Source organism: Danio rerio, chromosome 23, assembly GCF_052040795.2.
Source record: "Danio rerio strain M-AB ecotype USA chromosome 23, GRCz13ab, whole genome shotgun sequence".
Classification (NCBI taxonomy): domain Eukaryota; kingdom Metazoa; phylum Chordata; class Actinopteri; order Cypriniformes; family Danionidae; genus Danio; species Danio rerio.
Window position 1 is genome coordinate 35,934,542 of NC_141043.1, and position 21,758 is coordinate 35,956,299.

At 37.6% G+C, this 21,758-nt stretch overlaps 1 protein-coding gene across 21 annotated transcripts in view; it reads right to left on the bottom strand.

Annotated features, from left to right (window-relative positions):
• The window catches only part of plxna2 (plexin A2), a 775,091-nt gene that overhangs the window by 301,049 nt on the left and 452,284 nt on the right, over positions 1–21,758 (bottom strand). For all 21 annotated transcript variants that reach the window (XM_087307494.1, XM_087307492.1, XM_087307488.1 and 18 more), the window contains 2 exons: positions 17,067–18,390; positions 4,349–4,531 (listed from right to left, as the gene is read on the bottom strand). In XM_087307494.1, coding sequence (XP_087163620.1) covers positions 4,349–4,531; positions 17,067–18,269 — 1,386 coding nt within the window. In that variant the 5' untranslated portion in view covers positions 18,270–18,390. The remainder of the gene's footprint in view (positions 1–4,348; positions 4,532–17,066; positions 18,391–21,758) is intronic.

The window sequence follows — 21,758 nt, forward strand, 5'->3', positions numbered from 1 at the left end:
CGAAGCTCCCAAGCTTGTATTTTCCCCAAGAAAATATTTCTGCAATGACCTTTATGATATATATATATATATATATATATATGATATAATATGACACATGACATATTTTGTGCTTATTTGTTTCACATTTTTATGTCTAAAGTTATGCCTTATAAATACAAATCAGCTTAAATGTAAAACACTGGTCATCATATTAGTTATCAGCAACACAGACAGACAAGACTGGTTAGTTGCCACGCCGACCAAAGTGTAAGAGAAGCAGAGTGCACCATCGACTAGTCTGCATGAGCGCGTTCCAAACAGCTAAATATTCCACTTTGTGGAGCAACTACTGCACATGCTCACCAGCAATGCAAAGTATCTTCAAATGATGTGACAACAGAACATTTTTATGCAGTATACTTGATATTGCTGCTTGCATTAGCGCTACTGTGCTGTCATGGCAACAAATGACGCTTCTCGACTCATTCACTCTCATAAAAATGTTACAGTCAATAAAATGTGGTTATTTTATTGGTTTGTGATTTAAAAATCAATATAACATAAGTTATTCATTTAAATTTTTAAAACTTTACAAAATTACTTCATATCATTAAATAAAATAATACATAATTTATTAGTAAGTAAATAAGTAATGTGTATTTATATAGCGCACAATCATGGGGAGGGGGATGGTCGTTCCACACCACCACCAGTGTGCAGCATGCACTTGGATGGTGCGACCACATATATGTATTGGTGGAGTGGAGAGGCAGTGATAGAGCCAATTCGGTGGATGGGGATGACTGAGAGGCCATGATGGGTAAGGGCTGATGGAGGGAATTTGGACATCGGGGTTACACCCCTACTCTTTATGACAAGTGCCACTGGATTTTTAATAACCACAAAAAGTCTTAGTTTAAAGTCTCATCTGAAAGACAGCGCTTACTGACAGTACAGTGCAGGGATCACCAAACTTGTTCCTGGAAGTCCAGTGTCCTGCAGATTTTAGCTCCACCCTAATCAAACACACCTGAACAAGCTAATCAAGGACTTACTAGGTATACTTGAAACACCCAGGCAGGTGTGTTGAGGCAAGTTGGAGCTAAACCCTGCAGGGCACCGGACCTCCAGGAGCGAGATTGGTGACCCCTGGTATAGTGTCTCCCTCACTTTACTGGGCAATAGGACTCACACAGACTGCAGGATCCGCGCCCCTGCTGACCTCACTAACACCACTTCCAAAAGCAACCAAGTTTTCCTATGCGGCCCCCCATCCAGGTACTAACCAGACTCAGCCCTGCTTAGCTTGTGACTGACCAGTCTTGGGCTGTAGGATGATATGGCTAAAGACATACAAAGCATATTACAAAGCTATTTCAGGCTCAAGTTCAGTTTTGGATTTCAGCCAAGTGCATCTAGAACTTTTCAGTTTCAACACAGATTTTTTAATTTCAGTGCTTTTCTAATATACAAAGCTGGTGAAACACATTTAAAAAGATATCTACGTACATGTACTCTCTACTGACTTTACACGTCCTGGCAAAATACCCCCTAAACAAAAGAGATAAAGTCCAACCACAAGTGGCCATAACTAAATGTATTTGAATGCATATCAGTACCATGTAAACATTAATTAATCTGAGATGACCAGATGAAAACTGGAAACAGATCCTAAGTTGCACAGTTGGACAAAGGCTCATGGACCCAAAGTCAAGGCTCTCCAAAATACCAGCTTCCTGAGATCTCTGGGTTCGTTTGTGAATTCTCCAAAAGACACACTTTCTGGGGCTGTGAAATCTCCGTAACCTTTCCAAAACACACAAGTTCCCATAAGGCCCGTCTCATCCTCTTCCTCCGACACTGTTACACCCTGTGCAGATGTGGTTGAATCCTCAGGGTTTGCAGAGACTATCACATTTCCATCTATGGCTGTGTTTTATTCTTAAGGGCTCATATATTTGCCCTAAAACCTTCCAAGGGTTTATCCTCCAGCCTTTGAAAAAATGAAAGATATACAAACAAGTCAAATGTTCCTTGGAAGGCACTTCTGCAGCATCTTGCATCATCCTAATTCCACCCAAACTGTACGCACTATTCTGCTTTCTTTCCACTAGGGTGGCGATATGCACCAGCTTGAGACTCTACAACAACCTTGAGGCTAGATAAACATGCCACGGCAGCACTTCTAAGAAGAGCACCGTGCTGTTGGCCTAATTTAATTTTACCAACTGTGAGAAGAGAAAAAAAAATAACATTAATTAATAAGCCACTAAAACAAGAGGATTAGAGTGAGCGAATGCCTCCGATGCCACTTCCTGATTGCACTGCTGATTCAATTATAAATTAATTAATCAAGGCGCAAAACACAATTTGGACGTTGCCATGCTACCGGCATGAAACAAACACTCGGTTTTGACACTTTGACATTGTCCGTTCTCCCTGGTGTCTGGGAAGGCAGCTGTTATTTGTGTGTGTGTTTGAAAGCAGGAGGGGGGCAGGTGGGAATGAGGGACAAAACCAACGTTTGTGGAGCAGGTCTGTCTTTCTGTCTTCATCCCTTTGGTGTCTCCTGCAGCTGCTGCGGGGTGAGGACAGGAGGTGGGCAAGCCTGTTCCTGCTCATCTAACAGGGCCTGTCCTGTCACTCAACGCCGTCTTGCCCCAAAGGGGGTCTGAGTTCCAAAAGCAGCTGACAGAGCCCTCGTCATCATTATAATTGCCTACTACAGGTAGTCTCGTCTTGCTACCAACCGCAGCCGGATCATTAGCCACATGCTAACATGTCAACACAAACTAAACTGGCTGCTCACTAATGGGCAAACAATTTGAACCACACATAGAGATCTGTAATTCATCATGACTGTCTTCTTTTGAACAGTTCAGTACATTTAACACTGCTCATTTGATTAAGAAACATTATACTCACTGGCCACTTTATTAGGTATGCCTTACTACTACAGGGTTGGACCCCTTTTTGCCTTAATCCTGCCTTAATCCTTTGTGGCATAGATTCAACAAGGTACAGGAAACATTCCTCAGAGATTCAATCTAATCTTCTATTGTCTAATTTTGGTGAGCCTGTGCAAATTGTAGCTTCATTTTACTGTTCTTATCTGACAGGAGTGGCAGCCGGCGTGGTCTTTTGCTGCTGTAGCCCATCTGCCTCAAGGTTGGACACGTTGTGCATTCAGAGATGCTCTTCTGCATACCTCAGTTGTAATGAGTGTTTATTTGAGTTGTTGTTGCCTTTCTATCAGCTCAAACCAGTCTGGCCATTCTCCTCTGACCTCTGGCATCAATAAGGCATTTGCAAACACAGAACTGCCGCTTACTGGATATTTTCTCTTTTTCAGACCGTTCTCTGTAAACCCTAGAGATTGCTGTGTGTGAAAAATCCCAGTAGATCAGCAGTTTCTGAAATACCCAGACCAGCCCATCTGACACCAACAACCATGCCACGTTCAAAGTCACTTAAATCCCCTTTCTTCAGTTCTCGGTTTGAACTGTTGAACAAGTTGACATCACAACTATAACACCAGCACAGACAATATCATTAGAATGCTGCATTAGATTTTTCAAGCCAATTAAAAATCAAAACAATGGAAGTCAATCAGAATCCATTCTATTTTACAAGCTTGAGCATTTAAAGAGACAGATGACAAGCACACAGTGAGAATAAACAGAAAAATATCGCTCACTGGTTGAACAGGCACTGAAGCCTTTGATTATTCAGTTTCTTGATAAAAAAACGTTCGCAAATCAAAAAGAAAGCAAGTAGTTTCATGTTGACTTCAAGCGATAGAAGCCGAGGGATGGTTTCTTGTTATAATGCTACTATTACCCACCAAAAGGTGCTTGACATTACATTATCTCCTCGCCCTTTATCTGCATTACACTGTATATAATATAGATATTAGAGACATACATCTGACAATCCTATACTCTCCAAAGCGTCTGTGGCTCTTATGTCTAACATTCTTGTCTAGGGTTCGGCTGGGAAGACATTCTATTAAAATTAATAGACTAGGGAGGTAGACGGGAGCCCCAGAGGTCGCTTTAAGCTGCCCATTATGGATGGAAAAGTGAACAGAACCAGGAGAATCCTACAAAAAGGTATTTAATATTTAAACGAAAAGTTTCTGGTTGCCTTCTTCCCTATCCATACTTTTAAATGAGGCCAGTAGAGCAGCTCAAAGCAGCGTTCCAGAAGACACCATTAATAACTAACGTGACTCGCCGGTTGTGAACGAAAATATTGTTTGTACCCGAGGTTAAAGCTGTACAACATCTCCATTTAACATCCAAATCATTTCTGCTTCTCAAAGCCACAACTTTCAATCCATAGCTGAGAAAAAAAAAAGACTTACCTTTTTCAGTCGTCCACTCTTGGTGCCAACAAAAGCCACGCAGAAGCCATTATAGACATAGGAGGTCACCGAAGTCATGCGATCCCGGCTTTCTGTATAAAGTGTGTGCCCGGTCACCAGTTGAGAGCCGCCAAGGGGCTGGTTGATGTCCAAACCGCAGAAGGAGTCATCAATAGGGACAGGCTGCAGGAGGAGAAAGGTCAAGCGAGAGTCAGCAGTTTGCTTCGCATCTAAAAGTCAAGGTCAGTTTGGTTGTTTATACAGACATCAGTAGGAGGGTGAAAAGGTTGCACTGATTTTAATACAGTGAAGCACTTAGTAAGCAAATCACATTAAACGATCCAACGTCAGCTGCTTGTTCTGTTGTCAAATGAAGGTTGGCAATGGATCAAGGTACGCTAAAGGTCGACTTGCACCTTTTAAGTTAAAAAAAAAAAGTAGTGCAAAAATAATGAATCTTTACAAAGTTTTTTATGAAGTTACTTTTAAGACTTTTTAAAAACCATTTTAGGAAAAGTAAAGAACATTTTATGAATAATTTGAAGGGAACACAGTGTGTTCTGTAAATTATCATTTATAGGGAGCACACAATAAGGTGAATTACAGCGCTTCCAAAAATAAAGATGAACACTGTAACTTTTTCACTTCTACATAACTTTTTCTACATAACTTCTACAAAACTTTTTCATTGTTTTTTCATTTGCACACATATGCATATAAATGTAAAACATAAAAAAAGTTGTTAACTATTATTATTACTGTGTAAAGTAATAATAATTAAAAAAATAGTATAATCACATGTATTCAGGACTACTTTAAAATGACTTTACAAATATTTATTTTAAATGTGATACATTGAGACCAAAGATCAAGCTAAGTTAGTCAAATTTGATTTGAAAATAGATTTAACAAAACTATTAAGCAAAGATTTTCAGACATAACAATATTAAAAAGGCATTTCATACACAATGTATCCTTTTCACATTTCCAGGTTTCTCGGTGGCGGAAGTCATCATAGTTTGGTAAATTAAGAGTTCAGTGAATAAAAGATACAACAATTTTTTAAATTTTTTAATTTTATTTTTTTTTACAATCGTATTTAGTGTAATAATAAAAAGAAAATGCCACGATAGTGTTATAACGACTTTCAGAAAAAGGAAAAAAATGTGCGAGACTGATGACGGCAGCCAGAGGAGAGAATAACGTCAGATTTACTCTCAGCCCCATCGATGCTGGATTAAAAACACCTCGTACAGTATAAGTTGTAATTCGTTTTTTGTAATTTGACACAAAAATTATATAATAAATTTCTAAATACATATAAATGTTCATACATTTAAAAAAAATTGTAAAAAAAATTTGAAGGATTTAAGATTATGATAACCGGTAAATGTGTCATAACAGGCTTGTAAAAAGGGTCCATGGTAATTCAAAGTTCTTTACATGAGTAGGAATAAAAGAGACAAGCATAAGAAAATTTCAAAAAAGATTAAAAACAGATCTAACATATTATAATGTCTTAAAGCAGGTTTAAAAAGAATGACTCTTGAATGACTCAGAGACTCTTGTAAAGCATAAAAATACCATAATATGTTTGCAGGTAAACATTCTTGTTTATCTGACAAACAATGCTGAAGTCAGATATTCTGCTTCGAAAATGTCTTTGTTTTGATTCTTTTAACCCGCCCAATGCCAGTTTAGCCAATTATACTTCAGCACCCCTGGTTGCCTTGATGGAAAAAAAGCATATTTGATTAATTCAGTCAGGAATACACCTGTGACCGAAATTTGACCTCGGCTGAACAGTAGCAGACTACGAAATGAGATGAAGATTTAGAGATCCACATGAGTTGGTTATTAGTTTTCAAATATTTATAAATATTATTAACGTAAACATTAGGTGAGCAGGTTACATTGTAACCCCGTGTCCTAACAACACACTACGATATAAGATTTGAGTGATGAGCAATTTGGCTGTTTGCACCAGAAGAAACATGACTAAATTTAAATACAGCCATTCAGAAGCACAGAATATGCACTCACTCACGAAATGATAAGGTTTATTATCTAATTAATGCATATTAAACCTCTTTAATATTACTAAATGCAGATGCTGAACTATTATGTGTTGGTTTTGTGTCTCAGTTCTAAAGTTCTATTTCAAACGGTTTATTTTATTTTCAAGATGTGAGGTAAACTATCTGCAGTATATCAATAGGTGTTGATTAGAACAAAAACTTCTTTTAATATGGAGATATTCCTTCTGTCATGTGCTGTTGCTTTTATTTAGAACACGGCTTAAACCAGCCTTTAGGCTCGATCGTCAGACTCGCTCCTGTTTGTCCTCAATCTGGCAACCTGCGTTTGCATTTGTTTTGATCCAGGACTGCAATACCTAGTTCAACCATTGGGTGTCAAACTTACATCAAACTTCTAAACAATAGCATGGAAAGTAAAAAAAAAAAATCCCTGACATTTCTGTGTTTTCCACGGTATTCAGTTGTACTAGTGTACCACACTATCAACTGAAGCCCAACCAGCCCATATTATGAGTTTACAGTGAGGGCCAGAGAAAATGGACTCTTGCTTGGTGTGTGTGAGGGGAGACGGTAACCGGACCACTGAGTGTGGTTTCTCCAGCCAGACTCTTGGTTTTGTGTTCATCTGGGCAGACATGTTCCCGCTCTGCTCTGCCGGCCTTCCTGACTGCCTCATTACCCTGTGCTATGAGAATAGTGGAGCTCAGCCCAGCTGGGGACCAAAGCACATTCACACACACTTACACACCACACCGGCAGACAGCAACACCTAAACACATGAGACAGCGACTCAGACCATAAGCACAGACTCTAACTCTGATTCAACTTCTCTCTGAATGGACAGAATGTTTCTGCAACTCATCTTATTCAATATTTTAATTTGGAAAATATTTTTGTCATGACTTTTAATTAGTTTAAAGAGTATAATAAAATATGAATCTTTAATTAAATAATACAATTTTATGTCATATACTTAGGCTCAGATATATTTTATATCATGTATGTATATATATATATATATATATATATATATATATATAATTATTATATATTTTTATATTTTATAATATAATAAATAATATTAATGTTTATAATATTGCTTTGATGCTTAAACTTGAGCAAGTTACTTGATAACTAATGTGGAAACAGTTAAAGTGTATATCTAAATACTTATATTAGTGTCTTTTTTATGTTTGTTTATTTTAGTTAAAATTTTAAGTAACAAGAAACAAAATTCTATTGTGTATATAGCTATTACGGTTGGGTTCCGAAACCCCCTTGGTAATCGGTTTGTACTGGACCGAATCAGCATATGAATTTTAGTGCCTAAATTTGGTGCCACTGGTGCTGCGACAAGGATGTAAGAGGCATCAAGGGGTACATCAAAGTCACAGATAGGTTATTAGAAATTGTATGAAGCTCCAGAGGAGCTCCAATGTGGATAGCGTGGTGACGTAATGACTTTAATCAATCTATGTGCAATAACAAGTAAAATGGGATCATGAAAGGAGCATTCAAAAAGCAACTCATGTAAACACTTTAAGCATATTATTGTCTTATTCGGATTAAAGTAAATCATTAGATCACTGATGTCCATGCAAACATAGCCACAAGCCTCAACCCTAAAGGTGTTCTCTGATTTTGCTGACAGCCTTTCCATAGTAAGCTAATGTAATATAAATTGCATAATGCAAATCTTAAATTCATGCTAACAAGAAAAGGATCAAAAGAAATATATTAATAGAATTTAATTCAAATATATAAAATATAAATTGATGTACACTATAAACTTTATTTTGTTCAATCAAAATAATTAAAAAGTTTAAGGAGTCGTTCACCATTTTGGCACCGGTACAGTTTTAAAGTATCCATTTAGTACCGGTATCAAAATCATATTAAACGATAACCGACCCTAATATCTATTATTCTTAGCATGAAAAAAATAAATAAATAACCCAACACTTTTATTCCAAAAAAAAAATACATTTCCACCAATGCTAAACTATAAGCTAGGACTGCGCGATATTGTAAAAATCTGACATTGCAATATTTTCTTTTTCTAAAATATATATTGTGTTTTTAATACAATTTCGGCAGATGACTTGAATAGCTCTATTTGGAATAAAATCATTAATTAAGATTGGAATAATCTTGAATTAAAGAAATTGAAGCAAAAATTAAAATAAAACAAGTAGATATTTAGGTACAGTAATATGTAGGCCCACATGGAATATGCACACAGAAATCCACATATATGTGCAGATTTTTTGCCCTTCATTAATTTATTTACTTGTGTAAATGTGTGTACATTTATATTTATCAGATTTTAAATTAATTTCACTAATATTATTGTGATATAATAATAGTAATATTAAAATGTTCATATGATTTATTTACAATAGAGTTTATAAAGTAATATTTACTGTCTTTTAGTAGAGATATTATATGAGATACTTGCTGTGTTTACCAAATAAGTGGATCTAATTGGATTTGCATTATACACATTCAATAAAGTTTTTAGTTATGGTAATCCTAAGATCATCTGCAATCCGCAGATTTTTAAATTCTCTGCAGCATAGCAAAAAATGTCCGCAGATTCAGTCTGGCCCTAGTAACACGACACAACACGATTCGATACTATCATGATATTTTGGCCCCGGTAATGATGGATCACAATACCTACAGTATACCACAAGCAAACCCTCCAAAATATATCTCAATATACAAAATATATCAGTATATCAAATCCTTCAAAAAGTCATTAGATGTATTTCTTTTACGAACAGCACATATATTTTATAGAATTGCATTACAAATGTGTTTTCTACCCTCTTATTGATTAATCAAATGTATTGTAAAATAACACTGTACATTCTTTATTGCTGATCAACTATAATCTCAACTCCATATTGCAGATTCTGCGATATGACTATTCCACATTCCAAATCCACACATTGCGATTTTGATGCTGTAACGATATTGTTCAGCCCTTCTATAAGCATTTTCAGAAGAAAGAAGAATGGCTTTAGAACATGTATAGAAACCTCTGTATAGCATATCCACTTTTGGACACTGTTAGCAGACAAATAAACTAGTCACAACCTGAAACGTGTGTCAGCAGGACCTAAAAATGGCCAACACATGATGTCCTCTCTACCAGTTCCCCCTTGTATCCTCTCCTCTCCCTCTTGGACACATGCATACACACCAACTTAAACTAAAGAGATTGAAGCTTGTAAACATTTACAATCTAATGGGAGGGTCCATGGCCCATTTTTCATGTCGCATGCAGGCATGGGCCACTATCAATCCCCATTTGGGCTGGGGCGGCGAGTTACAACACTCGGCGGCGTTTCGATTCAGGTCATCGGAGTTTGTGACTGACACTGGCCTCAAAGTGCCATGTAGAGTAAGAGGGATGGATACTGTGCGCTCGCTCATGATGCTGAACGCAGCACTGCTCATCCCCAACACTCCGAGGCCCTTTAATATCTGCCTGCTCCACTACAGCCTCACGCTATAAAATCTTTTACGGCCTCACAGCCCTTCACAAGCTGGGGGACGGCAATAAAGAAGGGATGTAAATGCCTCATACTCGGCAGATCTTGTTCCTTTGGTGCGTTTGCTTTTATTTCCAGATCCAAAAATAGCTGCCTTGGAGATGTGCAGGAGTGTTCTTGGAAAGGTGTTGGGCTTTGCCTTTTACTGTATATGATTTAAATATGTTTGTATGCAAAGTTCTTTTGTAGTCCTCATACACATTGATCTTGTTATGCCGCAGGTTGGATACGTTTTAGTCTTATGCTAATCTCTAATAAAGATTTTATTCTATATTTTATTTACTTTGTAGGCAAAATAGTGAGTGTCTGGCATTTCAATAACATCAAAATCACTATGAAATCTGATGAAAATGAATATGATTTCAGTCACTTCAGCTCAATCAGTAAAAGTTAGCCTTGGGCTAAATTAGCATAATGTAAATTCTTAAGTTAGCATGATTAATCAATAGAAATAAAATGTAAATTCGATTTTGATCGATTAAAGTGACACCGTTCAATAACTTGTGTTTATTTACAAAGGGGGGCAATAGAAATGTAAAAATATCATCTATGAGAATAAAGCAAAAAACTTAAAGGAACATATAAACTTAAAATATCAGTATTATCTCATAATATAATAAAATATACTACAATTTTCTCCTTACAATTCATGCTAGTCGGTAAGGCTTGGCGATTAATCAAAAAGTAATCAAAATTGACATTCAGAACCTATAATCAATCACATTTTTCCAGGTCAATTTTTTCAATTACGCACGGGTATGGTCTCCGCGAGCTTGTCTACCTAGGCACCTCTCAAAAAATGTAACTACACGTCACACGTTTGTACTACATTGATGATGCATGGAAGCTGTGCCAGAGATGCTTTGGGACAGCATATTTTCTATTATGATGTTCAATAAATAGTTATAGATAGTGCATGTTTCCTTCAATTATTTTAAAATGAAGTAATGCACCCTTCATTCTAAAATCTCTCACTTGTAATATATGAACATATTTACTGTACAAAACACGTCAATGAACTATGAGGCCAAAAAATGAATGAATAAATAAAATAATCGTTCATTAATCGTAATTAAGGTAAAATTTTAATTAATCGAGATTTAGATTTTAGACCAAATCTTCCATCCCTACTAGACAGATAAAAAAATTGTTTAGAGTTAACCCTTTCATATGTACAGTAAATACAAATATGGATGAAAATAATTTCTAACATTTAAATAGAAATGTAACAATTTGCAGTGAGTCGGTTGAAAATCGACAATACTTTAAATATGTGACGATTCAAACCGGTACAGATGTTGAATAAATCGAATGAATGAATTTTGAACAGAGGGGGTGTTGTTTTTACAGACGCAAACTTGCTTTACCTGCAAGAGCGGCAAGCGAGACGTGGAGCGGCAGACAAAAATAACAGTGGTGAGGTGCGCCGAACAAACACAAACTTTGTGCAAATACTGCGAAAAGAGGTTTACTTATGTGATCACATTACAGAGTTATGATAACAACATTTGATGTTTTGTTTTTCTTTCATATCGAACACAAAAACACAAAATATCAACTACTCTAGCCTATAATGTTGAATAATGCAAAAGGGAATCTGATAATGACAAAATGTTTCATTTTACCAGTGAAAAAAATAATAATATCTAATAATGTTGTCCATGACAGATTGCAAGCATATATCTCAAACAAAATCATTTAACTTTAGAATTATGAATAGTTGTATTCTGATATCATCACTTTACAGTACATTATTGACCAGGACAAACTTTAAGTTTATTCAAGTCCCCAATTCCTCGTCAAAACAAAACTTTGCATTTCAACCAACAGTAGACTTACACAAATAGGCCTAATATTATTACTGTTGTTTTACCATACGTTTGAGAAATAACAATAATAATAGCCTACTCATATTAACCTTTATTTTACATCCACAGAATCATGAGAAAATTGTTAACTTTATTTTAAACAATATAACATTATTCTCATTTTAGCCAGAATTGTGCAGCCCTATCATATGTTATAATCAGTATTTGATGCCAGTGGCCAGTCCCATGGAGCAGAGGGCTTATTGACCACCTCTGTACATGCAGCTCTCTGGTTTAGGAAAGGCTTTCCTCTCCACACCAGCCATCTCTGTCCCCAGTGAAAGAGTTTTTTTTATCAGCAGGGGACATTATAAATGTTTAAAGATCGCAGCTTATACCAGAAAACATAGATATTCTGATAATTCTTATTTTAAAAAATGTCAAATCCCAGCACAGTCACTGTGTTAGTTTGTTAGCATTAAAGAGCTTTCTTTAGTTTGTATTGTTCATTATTGATTTGCAATCAGTTTTAAATTTGTAATGTAGCTGAACTAAGTTTTAGTTTGTTTATATAAAAGAGTCTTATTTAGTTAGCTATTTAGTTATCTTCTTTATTTAAAATACTGCGAAAAGAGGTTTACTTATGTGATCACATTACAGAGTTATGATAACAACATTTGATGTTTTGTTTTTCTTTCATATCGAACACAAAAACACAAAATATCAACTGCTCTAGCCTATAATGTTGAATAATGCAAAAGGGAATCTGATAATGACAAAATGTTTCATTTTACCAGTGAAAAAAATAATAATATCTAATAATGTTGTCCATGACAGATTGCAAGCATATATCTCAAACAAAATCATTCAACTTTAGAATTATGAATAGTTGTATTCTGATATCATCACTTTACAGTACATTATTGACCAGGACAAACTTTAAGTTTATTCAAGTCCCCAATTCCTCGTCAAAACAAAACTTTGCATTTCAACCAACAGTAGACTTACACAAATAGGCCTAATATTATTACTGTTGTTTTACCATACGTTTGAGAAATAACAATAATAATAGCCTACTCATATTAACCTTTATTTTACATCCACAGAATCATGAGAAAATTGTTAACTTTATTTTAAACAATAAAACATTATTCTCATTTTAGCCAGAATTGTGCAGCCCTATCATATGTTATAATCAGTATTTGATGCCAGTGGCCAGTCCCATGGAGCAGAGGGCTTATTGACCACCTCTGTACATGCTGCTCTCTGGTTTAGGAAAGACTTTCCTCTCCACACCAGCCATCTCTGTCCTCAGTGAAAGAGTTTTTTTTTTTTTTTTATCAGCAGGGGACATTATAAATGTTTAAAGATCACAGCTTATACCAGAAAACATAGATATTCTGATATTTCTTTTAAAAAATGTCAAATCCCAGCACAGTCACTGTGTTAGTTTGTTAGCATTAAAGAGCTTTCTTTAGTTTGTATTGTTCATTATTGATTTGCAATCAGTTTTAAATTTGTAATGTAGCTGCACAAAGTTTTAGTTTGTTTATATAAAAGAGTCTTATTTAGTTAGCTATTTAGTTATCTTCTTTATTTAAAAGTGCAGCATTTGAGAAAAAAGAAAGGGCTCTTGTTCACCTTAAATTTGTCTCAAATCATTTTGTTAAAAAACATTGTGACTAAATCGTGAATCGTGAGTTTAGTATTGTGAATTCTATCGAATCGTGAGTCAGGTGAGTCAATTGTTACATCCATACATTTAATCTTTTAAAAAAATGAATAACATTTAAAAATGGCGTCACGGTGGCGCAGTGGGTAGCACAATCTCCTCACAGCAAGAAGGTCGCTGGTTCGAGTTTTGGCTGGGTCAGTTTGCATTTCTGTGTTTGCATGTTCTCCCTGTGTTTGAGTTTCCTCTGGGTGCTTCGGTTTCCCCCACAGTCCAATGACATGCAAAATAGGCGTATTGGGTAAGCTAAATTGTCCGTAGTGTATGTGTGAATGAGTGTGTATTGGTGTTTTCCAGTGATGGGTTGCAGCTGGAAGAGCATCTGCTGCGTAAAAAATATGCTGGATAAGTTGGTGGTTCATTCCGCTGTGGCGTACCCCAAATTAATAAAAGGACTAAGCCAAAAAGACAATGAATACATGAATGAACATTCAAATATAATTACACATACGCACACACATTATACTTCTTTTATAAAATCAAAGAGGTGTTGCATTAATTTTGATGTGTTGTTTAATATGTGCTGCCTTATATGTACCTTATTGCTAATATAGTATATTGGTAATATAGTATATTGCTTCATAATACAGTAAAAATAATTTATTTTGATTTAGCTTTTGAACATTAAGTTCTGTCTCTGATGTTATCTTTGATATGGACTCTAAAGTGCCTGATCACATATTCACACAGCAACCTTTCTGCTTCTCACTTTGGAACTCATTTCCCATGACTGCCATTTCGGGCAGGGGGGTTTTGTTCCATACACAAATCTGGACAAGGGTCGTCTCTTTGGAAAGCACCTGATCAACAGAGTGTCCTCTTTAGATCACGGCTCAAACTGGCACCGCGATAGGCTTGATCAGGCAGCCTGATGAAACGTAACACCGCCTGAATGAGTGAATAGCATCAAAGAGCTGGATGTGAAGCAGCGAGCAGGTTGGCCAAGCAGGAAGACAGTTGCAAGCTGGGCTCTGTGATAAATCTTTCATTCGGCCCTCTCGGCTTATGACTTCTCTTCCTCTCTCTCTTACTTTCACTTTATCTGTGATTCAGCAGAGACACTGGAGCCGAAGCCAGTAGACTGAAGCCATGTGATCAAAAATAGCCAAAAATAACTGACAGAAAATTTAATAAAAACAGCATGCTTGGGGAGTTTAAGTAGTACTGTATGTCTTAGGTAAAATAAGCTTGGATAGCGAACAAAAATGTGTGAGGAGTATTATTTCGCTATAAAAATATTTTCATACTCCAACCGGTCTTGAAAAGGCAGTAAAAAAAAGAAAAGCTTGTAATGTGAGTGGTTTTTGGTTTGTGTGGGCTTACAGGCTTTGCTATGCTAATCGCTAAAGATCTTTGTGCATAATACTATAGATTTATTGAACGCTATTGACTGAGGCGTGTTTACACTACATATATCCTAATGTTTTTATATCCCAAACTTCCTCCTCGGTTAATCCTGACACATTCCTCCAGGGCCAAGAGAGAAGTCACAGGAGGTTTCTAGTGCAATGTTTTTAATGAGGCCTAGAAAAATACGGAGGAGGGCTGGCTGACATCATAAGCCACTGACGGCCCCCCTGAGGTCAGACAGGGGATCCTCTAGGGTCCCTAATGGGGCCAGAGTACAGTCTGCCACTACGTAGACCACCCTGCTCAGACACTCAATAATGTTTTCCTCTGAGTGACAATCACCTCTGACTTCATGCTAATGGCGAATTTACTGAAGCTAATAAAGGATACCCTAGAGGGAACCACGTAATGGTGGTTTGTCATTAAGACTCTCATTTAAACTTCACTGAGTCACTGACGGCATAACAAACATGCATTCATATATACACAAACATCAATGCACTACATGTGAGTGTGATAACTTGTATATAAACATAAACAGATAGAGCTATCTTACGCCCTCGGTTAAACAGCAGAAACTGGTCGTTTAGAAGCAACCCTGCTGAAAAATCCAACTTAAACCAGCCTAGGGTGGTTGGGTGCATTTAGCTGGTCGACCACACTGGTTTTAGAGGGGTTTTGGCCTTTTCCAGGCTGGTTTCCAGCATGGTCTTAGCTGGTCAGGCTGGGAGTTGACCAACTAGAACCAGCTTGACCAGCCTAGCCAGGCTGGGAGCCCAGCCAAAACCAGCCATGTCCAGCTTAAACCAGGCTAGTCAAGCTGGTTTTAACTGGTTTAAGCTAGTCATATTCCAGCCTGAACAGCAAAGACCAGACTAGAATTGGCTAGAAACCTTGCAAATGGCCAAAACCCCTCTAAAACCAGGCCGCTCAACCAGCTAAAACCTGCCAACGAGCTTAGGCTGGTTCAACCTGTTTCTTTCAGCAGGGACGACTAGTAAAAACCAAAAATAAATCAATGCTTGAGTAATTTCATGTGGTCTTCTACGAGACCTGCTGTTACTTCTATTACAATTACTTTATAATTTCTAAATAGTCACAGACGTTGCTGGAGTTAACATTGGGTTTTCCTCCTCAGCATGTAAATCTGCAGTTCGTAATGTAAAACCACCATCCATAAGACACAGATCCAGACTTGCCCCTTTTTTATTCCATTGTGTGAATAAGCCGAGCATTCAGATGATGATAAATTACTTTTAGAGATGCGTGTTAAGCCTGAAACACCCAGAAAAGCTATTTATATATACACATACTGTACACATACACTACCACAACAGACAAAACACACCTCTCTGCATGAGTTTTCACTGGCCATTACGAACGAAACGCACACTTATTCATTCTGCTGCATATATTGTGAGCATCATCTCTCTATTTTTTTATATATATATATATATTTTTTTTTTTCTAAATATTTATTTTTACCAAATAGTTATAAATAGAATCAGCAATGAAAACTACTTAACTTATAACAAGTCAACTTCACCTAACCATACAATTATTTAGCATGCTTTGGATGAGACATTCTAACGTTAACATGGCTCTTATTTAGATGCCTATTCCTGCCTCTTAGCTTATCAGCAATAACAATTAGTACTAATTGCAGATTAATAAATATGTAGAAAACAACCACAAAAACAAGCTAAAACAATAAGGTTAGAACTTCTTTCATGGGAATTATAGGAGGATGTGCTTTCATGCTTATACTAACTCTAACCATGTCTGACATTCAACCCTATAGGTTAAACGGGTCAAAAGGATTGCTTGGATAGGGTCGTGTTACACTCGTAAGAGTGAAATATGGATACATTAGAAAAACAACCAGTTACATAAACATTATGATGCAGATCCTATCTTCATTTCAGAGAAAACAAAATTAGTAACAATTCCCCATCTGTCTGTTCTGATCTACTGAGGTTTTCTAGTGAGCAGAAGCAGGCATGGGAACTGTCAGTTTCTTAGAGGGCAAAAAATGAATCTTGCGCCAGAAGAACAGCAATCAAAGGCAGAGAGCTAGAAATAAGGCTCTTAAATAAACCATGCACAACAGATTCAATTATAGTATTTCAGTACACTGAAGAACTTCTGTAATTAGGGTTTCACATACTACATCAAACATCAAGCTTCAAAAACAAACCTGGTTTAGCAAGGTAGTTAATATATTCTTACCGCTTTTGTACAAGGTACATCCTTTCCCAACAGCCAGTTGAGCTCCAAGTTCCCCTCTCCCTGATAGCAGGACTGCATACGCTCCTTGATCCGTGCATTAATGTCCCGAATACTAAAGACGCAGAGGGCAGAGTCATCAGGTGGATGGTGGTACTGTTTCTGTCCTTTGGAAAAGACAGCAAAGAGCACATCATCCTGAGCACTGATGTTAAGGGATGCCGCAAACACTCTCCCAGGCTTGCCCAGATATGCTGCCTGCAGAAGGCGATATTCAACTCTGTTTCGAACACAACCAATAGGCAAAGACACATAGGAGTGGAACTTGTGGTCATCTTTGCAGAGTCGGACGATTCGAGAGGTGTAAAACAAGTCATTTGAGGGTCCACTGGAAGACATGCTGTTCTCAGGTGTTTCAGGCTGAACGGTCAGAAAGTAGACAAAATTGCCACTAGCAAAGCCATAAATGTAGTAGATGTCAAAATGAGAGACCAATGCCAGAGTGTCAGAAGGAATTTTGATAAGGGATGAAACAAAGTCAGTGTGAAGCTCATAGTCCAGCATCGCTGAAGACTCTGGGTCACGTGGAAGCTTTCGGCTGGAGATTGTTGGAAAGTAGTCTTGCTTCCCGTCCACGGCAGTACCAATGAAGAGGGTCCCATCTTTACCCTGTGAGGGCACAATGACTCCATACATTGTGCCTGTCTGGTTGACACTGGAGAGGTAATGCTCCTTTTTGTGTGAGGGTTCCACCAGGATAAAGAGGTCGTCCAACCGTAGCAATTTGCAGACACCTTGGTAGAGGCTTCCACAGGCAAGCAGTCGATTCTGGGAGTAATCAATGAGTAATAGTTTGTTGATGTTGTTGGTAGAAATCAGTGGTTCAGAGCAAGGCTGAACGATAAGTGGAGGGTAACAAGCCTTGTTGTCATCTTCTGGACCAGTATCATGGGATACTAATAGTGTTAGGTTGCCTGATAACTTGTAGACACGGTTGACGGCACCAATGTAGAGTGCCCCTGTTGTCTTGTGAACTGTCAGGTGGTTGAAGGCCCATTCTCGTCGCTCAGGGTAAAACGTTGTAAATGACTGTTCACAGCAAACTACAGGCAAGATTAAAACTAATAACCAGCATGTAAAGGACAATGTAAAACCCTGCCCAGGGCTTTGCTTCAAAGTCCTCTGTGAATCCTGCTGTCCCCCCATGGTTTGAGGGACCTGACAGGTTAGGAAATGAAGACTTTAGAAAAGTTCAAGAAGGCCTTTGTTCTCGCAGTCTGAATGCTAATTCTGTAATCCAGTGCCACACCAGAGTCTTCACATGTTTCTGAAAGAGACAAAGAGAGAGTTATGAGAACATAAATCAGCATCAGCACATCTAGACTCGCATATAATCCAAAAGGAAACAGACAATGGAAATTGCACCTCATTCACCAAAACCAAAGCCCCCGGCCTCCATAGGAGGAATGTACACACTCACTAAAGAGAGGGAGGCAGCTTCTTTTAAGGACAATAGCAGGAAATTGTTATCTACACATTCCAAAGGACTTGATGTGCAGGATTACACAATAAAGGAAGGTGAAGCTCATTATACCAATGGAAATTAGCATGACCTGAGTCATGCTGCTTGCTGGTTCTCTGAGACAGCAGTTTCTAAGAACAGCATTCAGTCAAAGGTCTCTAGAGCAGTGCCTGCTTTGTCAGTTATAAAATCTAACAACACAAAAAAGGTAACGGTAGAGCATAAGCCTGACAAATCATTTTGATACTATTTTTCATTACAGTGGGGAGCCATACAATTTTTTTTAGTTGAAATGCATTTATGCCAAGAAAACTACGCTTAAGAGCTTTCCTTTCGGGCAATATGAACATTACCCTTACATTTCCGGCCCTACTCTTCTTTCTTATTATCTTCTCTTCCCAATCTAGTTTGTAATTCTAACAGAGAGAAAAGTACATTGAGAGAAAAGGGGAATAAAGCAATTTATATAATACCATTTTGCAATGGCTGTAGACCACCATCTCCCCCATATGATAAATCAAAAAGGGGGGTCCCTTTTCCTCTGAATTCATCCCAGGGAGTTAATTATCCAATCCACTGCACGAGGGAGGCCTGGATCTTATTACTACAACAAAGTGTGAACAAATTGGGTGCCAGTTCCATGCACTCTGTTTGTACTATCTGCTCTGTAAGGGGGCTGTTTAACAGGATCTGAATCCATTAATTATGCTTTCCAATTCTGTTCGTCTGTTTTTGCTCCTTTCTCTTTTTTGTATCCCTTTGACACCATTAAGTCCTAGAGGGATTAATCATTGGCACCAGAGCAATCATCCCTAAACGAATAAGGCAGCCATTAGAGATACACAATCTACACTGTCCGAACACATTCACCATATTTCAGCTTCCACTTTTTTTCCCTGTTAAATTTGCATGCATTGTCAGTGGTAGGTGGTATGAGGGGACTAACAAGTGTGCATCAGAGAATCACAATCCAACAACTGTAATTAGCTCGAACAAGTTTAAGTGAACAGGGCTTTGCTTGTGTGCTGGAACATGTCAAGTTATGGAAGCTATTGTTCGTCATATTGCGATTTGCATGTAGAGGCTAAAGGGACAAAGTGATCAAAGGTAAAAATGTGTGCAGAATTGTAAGCAGCACTTTGCTTACATATATCAGAGCACTTCAATTATAGCTTAGCCATTCGCCTTAGAATACACATGCTAGCTCAGCTCAGAGGTGCAGTTTATTAGCATGGCTGTAAAGGGAGCTGTAAAACCCAGTCCTGGGGGTTGGTTTTGTCCTTCACGCTGCTCTTTTGTGTGACTTCGCACATGCTGGAAGTGCAAACCATGTTCCCCTGGAGGTGTTATCTGGCATCTGCTGAGCAAGCAGCTTTCTGGCTTTAAGGCCTCACCTTAAGCAGTGCAATCACCTCTTGTCTAAAACCGAAAATCATCAGGAATTCATCTAGTATGATACAGCTCGTTTAACTACTACCACCCCTCTCTTTTCTTCCTTTTCCCTAACCCTTTATTCCCTGTTCCCTGCTGACTGCTGGCTCGGAGCGAGTGCGCTTCTTTCTTTTTATGTCGTAGCGACAGCTGCACTGAAGAGGGGACCGAATGGTGTAAATAACGACTGTTCAAAGTTTAGCAGCAGTGCTGTCAAGAACAGAAGCAATAGGGGCTTTGTTTATTATGCTTTGTGTTTTTCCCCCTCTTTTCTGCAACGCCTGACAGGACTCTGCTTATTATGCAGCCTGGCCAGAGAATTGAATAGATGAGACTGATTCGCCTCTTAGCTTCCTTTTATTGTTTGAAGTCAGCCTTTTACACTTGGCTCTCGGAAGAGATTACCATGTCAATGTTTGCACCTGTGAATCATGGGTTCGTCACACCAGAGCCTATAGGGATAATGGCACGATTTAGGCAGGTTTGTCAGAACAGGCATCTGTATTGTGGAGGCAACAGCACAGGCATTTTGGCAAGAGCTGTATTTCACCATGACAGTGATTCACAGCCGTACAGTGCACCAATGGAAAGGTAACAGTTGCCTAATTAGCATACCCATTATGATTCTCAACCACTAGACACTTTGCTTTTATTCGTATGCCCTGCCACTGTCTCTGCTTTGATTTGTGGTGGAGTTGCACCTGTCTCAGTGAAACCTAATGTATACTCCACTATTTTAAGTGTACATTACCACTTCCAAAGTGTTGGAACAGACAGCCTTTCAAAGTATCCTCCATTTAAATGCATGCTGCATGTGCACGAAACTGTGCTACAAGATGTGCACTACACTGTAAAGCCCAACAGTCAACTTATATCAAATGAAATGAGTGTAGTTAACTCAAAATTGACTAAAAGTTAATTCTACTCATTTGAAAAGAATTTTGAAGTTAGTGTTGAAGGTAATAAGTTACTTAAATACCTCATAACTTCAATGTTAATGGAGTAAGTTCACAGTACTCATATAGATTAGTTTTTTAACTTAAGGGGTTTGTAGCAATCGGTTTCCTCAAACAGATTGAGTTGCCTTAACTTAGGTTTTACACTGCTCAAATTGCTTCGTTTACTCAAATGGATTAAGTTCACAGTACTCATTAAGGTTTGAATTTAAATGATTTGCTGCCATTGGTTTCCTCGAATGTTTTGAGTTACTTTAAATTTTGGGGTTTAACAGTGTGCAAAGATGTATCAAAGATTCAACACTGTCTTTGCACTTGCTTAAAATAAAATTGTAAATACATTGGATTTACAATCCCCTCCTCACTTCTGGAGTTTTTTGTTATGATCAAGGCATTTGATATCTGAGAAAATGACTGAGGGTCTGACCCATGTCAAGAATGCAGTAACAGTGTTTAATCATTCAGCTCCGCTTTCAGTGATAAATATGCACTTGTTTTATAATTTATTCATTTCATTAAGGGTTTTAGAGTTTGACGTTTATTCCTTTTCAGTTTTATTCCAAATAATGTCTTAATGTTCAAAGTTTAAAAGTATTGTTCTGTTTCAGAGATGAGCTGTAGCAGAAATTGTCCACATTTTATCAGTTTATAAGACAATAACAATTATTGTTTACTGTAACAATGGCATGTGACCATACAAATGCCAAATGTATTGATAAGATCTCAGCCGCAAACCAAAGAACTGCATATAGAATATGTTGACAAAGATCTTTAGTTTGCATAGGG